General features: G+C 40.8%; 1 protein-coding gene and 1 pseudogene across 1 annotated transcript; both read right to left on the bottom strand.

Moving 5' to 3' along the window:
* Positions 1-427: 427 nt before the first annotated feature.
* LOC141826706 (uncharacterized) lies at positions 428-2,864 on the bottom strand (annotated as a pseudogene).
* A 6,412-nt stretch (positions 2,865-9,276) lies between these two features.
* Positions 9,277-10,223, bottom strand: LOC141825962 (dof zinc finger protein DOF5.7-like). The gene has a single exon (XM_074713226.1). It carries the CDS (start codon positions 10,189-10,191, stop codon positions 9,310-9,312), a length of 882 nt encoding a protein of 293 aa, XP_074569327.1. The 5' UTR covers positions 10,192-10,223; the 3' UTR covers positions 9,277-9,309.
* Positions 10,224-12,757: the final 2,534 nt, after the last annotated feature.

Below are 12,757 nucleotides of genomic sequence, written 5' to 3'. Positions count from 1 at the left end.
TAACCTCCAGCCTCGACGATTTAAATCGACACCACCTAACTTCGAATCTTTCTCTCGGCTTCTAAAGATTTGTTGTTGTTTTTTAAGTTTTGAATTAGGAGCCGCCTCAAGGGCCTCAACGCCCACAAGCAAGCTTATTAATTATTGACCAGTCTATCGTATCACCCCACCAATTTTAAGTTTTTTACCGGGGAACTTCCCTAGCTGAAACATTTTCCTGTAATTTCCCCTCAATTTATCTTTCTAACTCTGCGTTGAGATATTGTGTTTGTTCTCAATTTATCCTGTCCTAGGAGTTATTTTTCAAATTAATTTGTCATATTTCATAAAACTAGCTTCCCTTGTTTACCACGTCGACTACATATTCTTCCTGGGATTGAAGGATCAACTATGCGCGCTGTACATTGACGACAGGAGAGGAGATTAATATTTTTTTACATGGCAAAGAAACGGCAACTGGTTCTGATCATATAGTCAATTACACCGGCGCAAAGGTCGTTATGGTGGAGACGTGGGGTATAATTAATCTCATCAAGGAAATTAAATAAAGAGAAAATTAAGAAAGAAGCAAATATTAGTTCAGTAGTTTAGTGTTTGCGTCTTCTGGTGGTGGTGGTGGTGGTGGATGTTAATGGCGTTGCGCCGCATTTGTTGTTGCTGCTTGAGCTGCGGGGACATGATGGAGATGAGCCCGCCCAGCGGCGGCCGCATCTTCGCGCGGTACACCATCTCATCGTACGGCCGTCGGTGGAACCCGAGGTAGGGCAGGAACGATTCCCTCTCCCTCTCCTCTCGGCTCTGCGCCGCGTGAGCCTCTTTGCGGAAGGAGAACAGCGCCGCCGGCGACTGCAAGAACGAAGGACGCGGCGTCCTCAGTTGCTGCTGCTGCGGCGGCGGCGGGCGGTTTCCGCTGGTTTGGCGGCGGGAATTTGCACGGGGCGGACGGTATGCTCCGCGGGGAGGGCGCGGGCGCCCAGGCGAAGCGCGGAGTGGATCGCGCTGCCGGGGAGGCGAAGGAGAAGGACCGAGCGTTGAGCGGGGACGCGCCGACGATGGAGGGGCTCGCGTTGGGCGCCGCGCGCGGGGTGGCCGTGCTGGTGGAGAGGTACCACGGTTTGAATGAGTCTAGGTGAGAGACAGTGAAGGAGAAGCGCGAAGACGCGGAGACGCCGACCCTCGCGGAGGCCGTGGCGGCGGCCGCCCGTTCGAACCGGAGCGACGCCGTCCTCGTCGGGCAAGACCCGAATACGGCATCCTCAACCGAGTCGTCAAAGTCGAGTGACGAGACCACCACCGTGACCGCGGACAGTTCCACAAATGGACGAACACCCTGCGTCAGTACTTATCAAAACCATAACAAGAGTTTCAACAAATGACACGGTAAAAACATCAACAATACCTTCCAGAGATAGGAGAAGAGGGAAGGAGCATCGATGACGAAAGCCTTGTGAAGACGACATGGATAGTAGTCGTAGATCATCTTGAGAGTGCCCATGAGGAAGCTGAGGAAAGCCGACGCCGACCTGAAGAAGCCTGCAAATTTGTGTTTTTTGCAATTTGAAATGTTGTTGTTTTGAAAAACCAAAAACAGAGAAACTGGTGTACAGAATAGAACAAGAAGTCTGTACTCCTGTCTTCGCATAGAACAAACACGATTACATACGGTAAAGCTGGTCTATCAATAGAGTGATTAAGGTCAGTGCCTGGAGCCTGATGTTTAGGTTTTGTTTTGGTCGGGAGACAGCTCTCCGCAAGAGCAGAGCAGCCCCAGTAGGCTCTTTTGACTTGCAACAGGGCAGAAACCAGTGGATACTTTTAATAATTAATCACTAATTATCTTTTCCAAGGAGATGTTAATGCGTTATTCGTCGGTGATTAACAGTCAGTATGAACGTACTTGCATCAAAAAGAATCACGAACTGATCCACGAATCTGGACATGGATGAGATCGCCACTTCCAGCGTGAAGACCAGTAAGCGCACAAACCTGCAGGAAACATGCTATCAATAATGCCCCGGAAAAGAAAACAGAGAGTAGAATGAGGAATATGTCTCACAATCTCTGCGAATGAGTTTTTGGATACTCCTGCTTGATGCGGAAAACCTGCAACACAGTCCCGGATTTTGAAAACTTCTGTAGTGTGATCGAATAGAGTTTAAGGTATGTATCAGATGCTTACGACGACCGGCCTGGCTTCGCCGTCGTGACCTGCGACGTAAGCAAAACCACCGGCCAGTTCTTCAGAGAACTCGTCGGCTATTAAATGATCTGAGTCCAAAAGAAACGAAGTATCGGTTAGCTCAAAAGGCAAAGCAGGAGAGCCCGCTGATGCATAAAAAGTAGCGAGCGTCGCTGCCGCCTCATTTTTTTGAACGAATTGAGAAAACAAACGAAAAAGATTTCAAATGCTAAGAGGCGGCTGTTGGGAAAGAGAAGGAACCCGTTCCGACGCTGTCTCTCCAGCAAAGGGCGGCTTTCAGATGTTTCGCCGCCTTCTTCGCGTTGCCTCCCTTGGCTTTCAGGAACCGTTCGACACAGGCGTCGTTGCAGTACTTCTCCTGCCACACTCAAGCGACAAAATAAGAAAGAGCACGCAGAACAGATGAAGAAATTAAAGGCACGAGTGAGATTGAAAACCTGCTTCATTGTGAGAGGAACTTGCTTCTTTAAGATCTTGAGGACGGCCTCGATGCGCTCCCTCTCCTTGCCTTCTTTCTTCTCCATCCCCGTCTGTCGAACCGAGAACGGCTAGCAGAACAACAGCAACGCGACACTCACCGCCTCCCTCAAGCTTTCATCAGAGAAGGCGATTGAGACTCGTAAAGCTGCAGCGAAGTGAGAGTCGTCGCGCCGTAGAGAAAGAGAGAGAGAGAGAGAGAAGAGACTGCGAGATAGACGGAATTTATTGACCATCAGAACTGACGGAGGCCGTTACGTGACAGCGGGATCACTGGACGTCGCCGTTAATCGATCTCCACGGTCGTCCTTCTGCGAGTGGAGGATCGAACAGCGGAGAGCGTTCGGCGGGCGTCGGCGTACCTAACTAGAGGTGGGTCCCGACGGCGGTCCAAAAGCATGTCGACACGCCAGATCACGGATTCGAATGCTCTTTAATTTTTCCAGCGTAGCGTCGATGGAGCCCACCGGCCACCTCCCCCACTCCCCTCTCTCTCTCTCTCTCTCTCGTCCCTGCTTCTTCCCTCCCGTCGTCTTTGAACTCTCACCGTGGGAAAACATCGCACACCATCCACGTTGTCCGACAGCGCGAGAGAACGTTGAACTTTTTTTCACCTGGCACCGCCTCACAGACTGCCGAGGTCAAAACTCGCTCAGAATCTTCAGTTAAAATACTAGAAAAAGTTGGAGGTCGTCCCCAACGCGACGAAGAAGAAGAAGTCAGTCTAGTAAAACCGTGAGAACAGCTTCATCTACGTTCCCAACGCTTCCCATGCAAAAAAGAAAAACCAGTCAGTGTTTGCTTGGACTGTAGCGGGCGTTTGGTTCTCTTGTAGGGATCGCGATGGCGAGAGATTCTCTCCTCTGTCTGTGGCCGCGTAGATACACGCGTACGGGGGATACGTACGTGTGATCGAGCTTTTGAATTGAGGCTACCGGCAGGCCTTCTTTCTTTCTTGTATTCGATCGAACACCATCATAGCCTAATTATCTATTATTCAAATTTCAAATGGCAGAGAAAGAGAGAAGTTACGTTGCGTTGCGTACGCACAGCTTGCCCACGTTATTAGGGGAATCATTACGTTGATCGCACAATTATTCTTTTTGGGACGAGCTCGAATGACAAGATTGGTGGGAAAAGGAACCGGTTAGGAGCACAGCCAGCATCATCATGGCAGGCATTACCACGGGGCTGAGCGATTAGCCCCCCATCAGTCATCCTCATCATCATCCCCATTGCGAGGACCTTTACCAGGATTCACGAATCTTTTTGCAGAGGCAGCTAGTGGAGCATGAACGTGTTTGAGCAGAGCAGAGCAGGTAATGTCTGTGTTGTGCTCTGCTCTGCTCTGTGTTGCCTCTTTCCTCGTCTCATAAGACTAACAAGCTGCTGTTGGTTGCGCACACATGGTTGCAGGCCTCGAGGATGAAAGCTGATGACACAGAATTGCCACCTTTCACGGAGAGTTAGCAGACTTCCTCACCCCTCATTTGACTTCCAGCATAATCATCCACGATGTCTTTGACCGTTTTGAGCAAATCTAGCGTCAGATGCCTAATTTCAAACTAGGCCGCGCTCCTGTCTCTGAATTAATTACTAACCTGGCAGTTGGAGAACAGAGTAAAGTAATAACGTAGACTTTGAACTTCCTGATCTGCATAGAGTAGATTAATCATGGAGAACATGATTAAAGCTAGTTTATTATGCTCGAAGTCTGCTCTTTACGACATCAATATAATCAACTTTGACCTTTCTGTGCTGTCGTATTTATACCCCCCAAATCTTTCACTAGTCAACTGCTCCACTGACAACTTTGACTAAATTAACATCTCCACGCTCCATCGATAAAAATATACAGAGGACCATTTGCGGCGCGCATCTGATATACTTACTGATTTACGATGGAAATTACAGTCAGTAGTACTATAGATCTGGGGAATATTCATTTGGGCAAATGTTTGTTTATTTGATTTTCGAAAAAATTTGTTGGTTCAGAGGTTTTGTGATCCATATGTAACCGTTACTAGCGATCTTGCTTTGATAAAGGGAGAATATATAAAGAGTATAGAGAATTTTTTTTTCAGTCCTTTTTTCTAATGCTGTGTTTACTTAACTAAGAGAACAGTAAAAGTAAAGAAATTGCAATGAAGTTCAATAACAATTTATGTTTCTTGTTTTTGGCTATTGGCACTTTAATGCCATTATATTGCATCCAACTTTATTAATTCGGACTTTAAATTATGTCAAACTAATATTAAATACTCCAATCATTGCATAGAGTATTTTTCTAAAGGATTAATTTTTAATTTAGAGTAGACCAAGAAGTTAAAATATTTTTTAACAATAGATTTAACTCAACATGAAATCAAACAAGCATAGATTAGTAGACATACAAATAACGTGTGAAAATTTTCTTTTATATATCTCATATGGATACTACTTGTATAGGACCACACTTAATCATATCTAATATTCCATGCATTGAACGTATCACATATAGTCTAGAGCAAGAATTATTGCATTGGAAAAACAGCCGTGTTGCACCAAAGAAAAAGAAAAAGACAACGCTGTGAAAGGATAAGTATTGAAGACTAATGGAGGTGTGGCTAAATATGGGCAATAAATGAATTTAAATATGCTAATTAAATGCTAGTAGACAAATCAATCAGTGAATTGAAGATACGTTTTGGAGCTTGCTCTGTCGGCATGAAAAAACAAACAGTCAGAGAAAAGGCTCATAGACTCTTCATGGGAGAATGACCCTTGATGGGAGATGATGATCTCGTGCTTGCTCTTTCTTTAATTTCTAGCACAATGATTGATCATGATCATGGATGGATATATTAATTCTGTTGCATTGTAGAGCATCCCTAGCTACAAGTAGAGTTCACGGCCGTGGGGATTATCTGTATATTAGTGTATAATACTTATTCCAATAACATGCGGCTTGTGTATTTTATCTGTGTAATCTCTTGTCTCTAGCACTTGTATCCTTCCACACGTGACTTGAGAGATCATCTTCTTGTCCTCTTCCACCAACCAAAGCTCAAGCATGGAACGCATTCTTCTGGCGTTATTAGGCACCTACAATTGTCTGCATGGTGCTGCTTTTCTTTAATTTTCTCCAGTAGAATGAATGAAAACTTTAGATATTCTTGATGAAGAATTGTATCTAGTCTCTTTCGTTGGAGATCTTGAAAAATGTACAGGAATTCCATATTTGTTTATCCTTGCATCACTGGCATTCTGATCAGTCGAGGTGAGCTTTCTGACCTTGTGCATGTCTTGTAGATTATGCAATCACTCAGGGGAGATTTCTGGTCCCATTCTTCGTCTGATAATTACGAAAAATAGGCATAGATATCAAGCGGTTCTTGGAGCAAGTCCCAGCTAGCTAGCTGTTATTTTCTTGTTCAATCGACTTGCTTGATACAGAGCTTGAACACAGTAGATGAATAATGCTGGTGATCAGGAAGTTGCCAAATTGGCTTTTATAACAATTTGCATCTTGATTATGATTTCCCACGAGCAGCTAAGAGAATGACAGCTACATTACCAGCAGAGGACAAATATGAAGGACAACAAAGGATGTGTGCCATCATCAGATCTAGCAGGAAGGGCACTAGCTAGTTTTGTCTATCTCTGCCTGTGCTAAGTTGGGCACCAGTGGGAATTATTGCACTCGACTCCCACTGGGCCTTTCTCAAAGTAGGGAGCCAACTGCTGCTGTGGGTACTCATCCCATGAAAGAGCCTGATGGTTTTACTCTTTCAACCTGTTCATCATTTCTACTTGGATCGGCTTCCATCATTGTGCAGGAGGGCCTTGCATAATTAACATGCATGCCCAATATTTCTGTCGTTTGTCTTAGTCCTTTTCTTAATGTTGATATATCGCACATGCATGATACATACATCTCTGCTGCTAAAGCATTCTTTATCATTAAACATGCACACTTTTGCAGAATTTCAATCATCTGCAAGGATCTGAACTCACATGTCTTACAGGTTTTCAGGCCAGTAGACTTTTGATAAACTGTCCCCTCGAGACTTTTGTCTAGAAAATAGCCTTCCAAGTAAAGTCATTTCAACTTTTTTAGCATGTGAAGCTTCGTTCAAGAGAATTCTTGAGAGCAAAATTAAAGTTTTTTTTTCTTTGGGGGAATGCAAGTCATATCAGTGGAAGACAAAGCACATTAACTGTAAATTGGCATTATCTCAGTAATCTGAGATCAGAAGTTCTGACATCTAAAATTTGCTTTTGTACAGTTGCCTTATCGATCAACTCATCTAGCTAATTTGAACAGTACAGTGATTGCACTGTGTTTTGGATAATCTTGACGTTGTTTTTTGTTCCAAGTCGATAATTTTGACCTTTTTTTGGATAAATTTGATTTGAGAATGCTCAAGATCTGATATTATGTATCTGTTTATGCTACTACTTGTATTTGTTTTGGTAACTATATTCCTGTTTGTTTGTGCTGCTGCTTGTTTTATATCCAGAACAAATTGCTTGCTTTTATTGACTTTTATCAAAATCTAAAGTGAACTAAAGACCAAAAAAATCTAAACTAAACTTAAAATCTGCAAATTTTTTTTATTCTCTTGAACTGACACATCTAAAATGTCAAGTCTCAACTTCGCTGATTTAATTTATTTTACATACAACTATATATGTGTGCTTTGCTGGTTCTACAATCAATTTGATGAAAGATATATTTTTTCAAACAATGAAATTTTTAATTTTGAAAATACTTGCACAAGTGACTAGGAAATGTTTTTACTTAATTCATATTTCAATATAGATATCCATTAGCTCTGATTGAGATTGTTAGACTAGTAACTCATAATATTTCGCCTCTTATCAATTGATTTTGAAATGTTTTATTCTGATCACAATATAATTGCAAATTAGTTTTGATTTTAATTTACTGATTATTTTCATTACACAGACTACTTTGTAATTTTATGATTTTAACTTGAGTTGTGAATTACTCTATGCAACACTATCAGCGGTGGAGCAAGTAATTAAAATTTTCAACATCATCGTAACCTGACGAAAAAAAAAAATCTAGAATTAAATACGATATGATCATATTCCTTGATGGTCATGTTCGATCAATCGTAAACATCTAGCAGCCAATACAATTTAATCGTGCTATGCTTACCAACACAATCATGCCAATACAGTTTAGTCGTGCTATGCTTACCAACACAATCATGGCACAGTGGCACTCCAAACTTGAAAAGTTTTGTGATGCAAGGATCCGAGCTTTGAGATATTATAATTTTTTATTTAGATTGAATTACGAAATCTTTAATCTATTAAATTGAAGTTTGATCAGAAATATACATTCGTTATCAAGTGTAATTCATAATGATCCAGTATTAAGCTAAAAAAATATCATTTAAAGTCTTTTCAAAAATTTTAAATAATTTTTACAGGTTATTTTTATCTTTTATATTGTTATAATTTTGAGACTATTTAAATCTTTGTTTAATTGTTATTAAGGTATTATTTTTTATTTTGAATTAATTTTATTCGATTAAATCTAGATATGATTTTTATGATTTTTTTGATATTTTTTCTGAAATTCTACGGTACAAATAAGTCTCCAAAATAATTTCTATTATATTTGATGTCATCTTCTTAGTTTTGTGAAGGGATAAAACCATGCAAATCGATGTGAAGGCTACAAATCCATATTAATATTAACAAAATTTTATTAATTTTTTAGTAGGGCGAATGTATTTTTTATTACAATATACGTTTTCATAATGCAAGTATATTTACTTATATTATGTGCTTTTTATTTAACAAAAAAACTTAACCATAATGCAAGTGTTTTTTTAATTAACAATTGAAGCACGAGGACGGTAGGAATTAAGCTGATTAAAGATTAATGACAGCTAACTGTTTCTGTGTACGTTGTCATTAATTAATTAATTTACAATAAATTAATCAAACACTCATCGATCGCTTGTCATTATTACAAATGACTTGAAGATCATGGAGAAGAATTTGAAGAATGAACAAATATCTATATTTACGTACGGATCGATGATGAAATAGCCAGCCCAGCCGTTGTAATTAGAACTTAAATAGGATTAATTATGGTCCTCTCCTCTCGATCAAGATGCTTCATTTCTCCCTAATTGTCACCCAAGTTGTAATCCCCAACTACGACGTATTTGCAGGAATTTTCCTTCAAATGGGGATTGCAATAAAGGATTGGAATCTGGGTTGGCCATTGCATGCGCTTTTTGATTTACCGTGATGACCAGTGGGAAACTTCCGTGGGACCGGACCGGTCACCCCAAGTCGGTGGAAAACTTTCATGGGACCAGACTGATCACCCCAAGGATTAAGTCAATACGACTGACTATATCATTTTTTTTTTTTTCAATTCTCCCTAATTGTTAACAGAAGTCCGAATAGTAATAATGATTAATTACTAAATCTATTATTAACTTTAATTTTGACAAACTTATCCATGGCATATTTAATATGAACAATATATATATTTGCTAAAATTGTTATTACAATTTAAAATTTTTATTATAGATTTAGCAATTAATTGAAATTATACAAATGGAGATGTAAAACTATACCTGCATTGCTTTAATTGGTTCTTAAGGTAGCGTGCCAAATTGCGGCATGTCGAGGCTCCATGCCGGCCACGGACTTCCACTCCAAATGCCGGCGTCGCTGCCGTCGCCGCTGTTGATGGCCGTTGGCATAGCAGCGGCGTCGGCCGATGTGGTGTCCCCGGCGGTAACGGGCACGCGCACGCGGTAATTAGAAGGTTCCATGAACCACGCCGGAGTTCCGTCGCCGCCACAGGTCTTGGCGGCCGCCGAACTGTTCCCGAGCTCCAATATCTCGTCGTCGAGAGACGATATGGTGCCTAGCGTCGGAGTCGCGAGCGCCGAGGACGGCGTCGCGTCGTTGAAAAACATGGCGAGCCTCTGTCTCTGCAGCCGCCAATGGAGGTCTTGGTTAATCGAGCTCAAGGACTCGATCGACGAGGCGATGCTGCTGCTCGCAATCGCATGGATGCCGCCGCCGACGCGCGAAGAAGAAGTGGAGAAACCGCCCTCGTCGCCGTAGCCGCGGATGGCGGAGGACGTCGGGTAGTGACCAAATCCAATAACAGGGACGGCGCTGCCGTGCGGCGCGTTGGCCGGCGGCCTGGAGAAGGGCAGGGAGGCGAGAAAATCGAGGCCACCGGAGACTCCTCCGGGGTAGATCCGGGGCGGTGTGGTGGAGGAGGCAGAGGACGACCTGGAAGAGCGCTTGTTCTTGCGGCAGCCGCCGCCGACAGGGACGTTGCGGAGGGCGCCGCCCTTGGTCCAGTAGCGGCGGCAGGCCTTGCAGTAGTGGCGCGGCTGGGAGAGGCTGTAGTTGTTGTAGTAGCAGAACTTGGTGTTGGAGGAGTCGCAGCGGGGGCACTTGATCAGGCCTTGCTCCGGCGGAAGGGTGCCTCCGCCGGGATCGGAGGACTCGCCGGCCATCGCCGATTTCGGTCTATCTACCGGATAATATCTAATTAGGGATGGAGAGGGGGAGGAAGTTAATATATAACGACGTGTTGGATTTCCTGCGGCGGAGGGAAGGAGAAGAGGTTCATGGCGTGCATGCTCATAGGTTTCATGCATGGGATGGGGATGGACAGGTAACAAAAGCTACCAACGGTTTGATCGTAGCCTGTGAGCGTCATGAAGTGGGGGGAGAGCCAGTGACAGGCCATGCAATCGTGTCGTTGAGTTTTGATTAATAACATGATCACGAAGGAAGGGAATATTTTTGCCCAATATTAAATATATAGACAGACAGTACCTACTGCCTCTCTCTCTCTCTCGCTCCATATGTGAAAAATGATTTAATTTGTATGATCATCCTTTATGAAAAGGACCTTTACTTAGATTTTTTTTGCATACAGAATATCTTGTTAGATATGATCACTAATTTACAACGGATGCAGTCTGCATCAATCACTTCATAACTAGTGGAGGTATCGTAGTAATTTCAAACCCTCCCCTTAAATTACTCACCCTTCAAATCTTGACACATGTACGAAGTAATGGGTACACCACCACCAAATGCATCAGGAGCAGAATTTGGAGGCAATATTGATTAAAATTTCTATTTTTATATATTTTCATGTTTTTCGTATTATTACATGTACTCTTCATTTGAAAAAAAATGTTTGTTCCTAAGTTATGAATGTGTGTTATGAATGTGTTCACTGTTAATTGTTAGTATTTTTGTTAGTTTTAAATATATAATTTTTATTTTGATCCATATTTTTATACTTGTTAAAATTTTTATAAATATTAACTCCTAAAATGTATATCTAAAAAGAAACAAAAGATTATAAACATATAAAAAAATTATTCAAAAAAATAAAACTGATAAAAAAAATTTGATAAAAAAACTGATTAATAAAAAAATAAAATCAATAAAAAATTAAAATTTAAAAAATAATAAAGTAAAAAATGAAAGTATTATGAAAAACATAATAAATAAAATTAATTAAAAATAAAAATTATATAAAAATAAAAATATAATAATAAAATTGATTAAAATAAAATTAAATAAAATTTATATAAAATTCTAAAAATAAAGTATTGATAACAAATAATTAATAAAATTGATTAAAAATAAAACTAAATAAAAATTAAAAAAAAATATTGTATCGATGAAAAAAACAATAAATTAAATTAATTAAAAAATAAAACTAAATAAAATAAAAAATATATAAGTATGAAAGTTATTTTTAAATAAAATTAATTTAAAAAACAAAACTAAATGAAAATTTAAAAAATTAAAAAAATAAAAAAGAAAAGGGGTAGAAGTGTCATTTGATAAGGAAAGAGAAGGAGGTGGGAGGGGGGCTGTCAAATCGGGTAGGGGGGAAAAGCAGCTCTCTCTGAGACAGTAACGCGACAGAGTTGCAGTGTACTAGAAGGCATGCATATATTATCCATAAACCAGCAGATGAAGGAAACAATCGTCGTCTTCTTTGATTAATTAATGCGTTTGATGGCAGGATATGCATGAAGAGATGCACATACGATCGTCTATGTCTGGAACGCTCAGTGTCACTGGGGTGTCTAATGTTTCATCAATCGTCGTCCATTAACGTCTCAACTTGCATGCATTCAAATATACAGTGGTTATGCATATGCTTAGATATTTGACGATCCATATATGGATAATGGAGGGGTTTAGATGAGTGCAAAGGCGAAGGTACGTACGAGTTACGGTTGGGTGCATCTGCTTGAGGAGGACGATCGAGGAGGTGTAGACGAGATTGAGGTTGGGGCAGGCAGAGACGACAGAGAAAGCTTAGCTTAACCCGTGAGTGAGCTCGCTGGATAAGCGACCGGAATCCCGTGAACCTGCTAATCAATTAATTCCAATTAATAGACAAGATACGTCTATTAATTAATTAAGTTTTCTTATGTATATCCTTCTTCCTTGTGTGCTTGTTTCAACAACCAGTCACCTGTTGTGTCTCGTGCAGACTTCCTTCTTCATCCATCGTTCAGCTGCTTCCAACCAATCAAGCACGTTGTCGTCACGCTAGCTTCTCCGTAGTACTCAAAAAGAACCTTAATTAATTAGTTCTTCTATATGAATGGATCTGGTCAAACTTAATTACTTCTTGACCCTTTCAGGAAGTCAATACTTTGAAACTAATAGAACCGGCCAGTTGTCGTTTTGAATCTAAGATGAACGCTAAATCGCCCTTCATACAGTTCTATGGGCCTTTTCTTTCTTTCTTTCTTTCTTTCTTTACCATGTTTAGGAAATAATTTGAAATACTTACTTTTTTAGTTTGATTAACAAATAAAACAGATATTTTATTTGAATTTTATATTTAATTTGGAAGAGTGTTTTTTTAAATAAATGATAATTTCCAACCAATTTGAGAGTCCCATATCTTTGGACTGTTGACGACGATTCACATGAATCGAACCCCTAAAAGAAACCAGGAGACCAGGGTCATCTTCTACGAAAAATACCAGTAAACTTGGAGATCGGAAAGTTGGAATTCCGATTGTGCCACGTTTG

Source organism: Curcuma longa, chromosome 4 (genome assembly GCF_044706935.1).
Source record: "Curcuma longa cultivar G26 ecotype Majalengka, Jawa Barat chromosome 4, ITB_CL_G26_1.1, whole genome shotgun sequence".
NCBI classification, from domain to species: domain Eukaryota; kingdom Viridiplantae; phylum Streptophyta; class Magnoliopsida; order Zingiberales; family Zingiberaceae; genus Curcuma; species Curcuma longa.
This window is presented reverse-complemented; position numbering and strand designations above follow the sequence as displayed.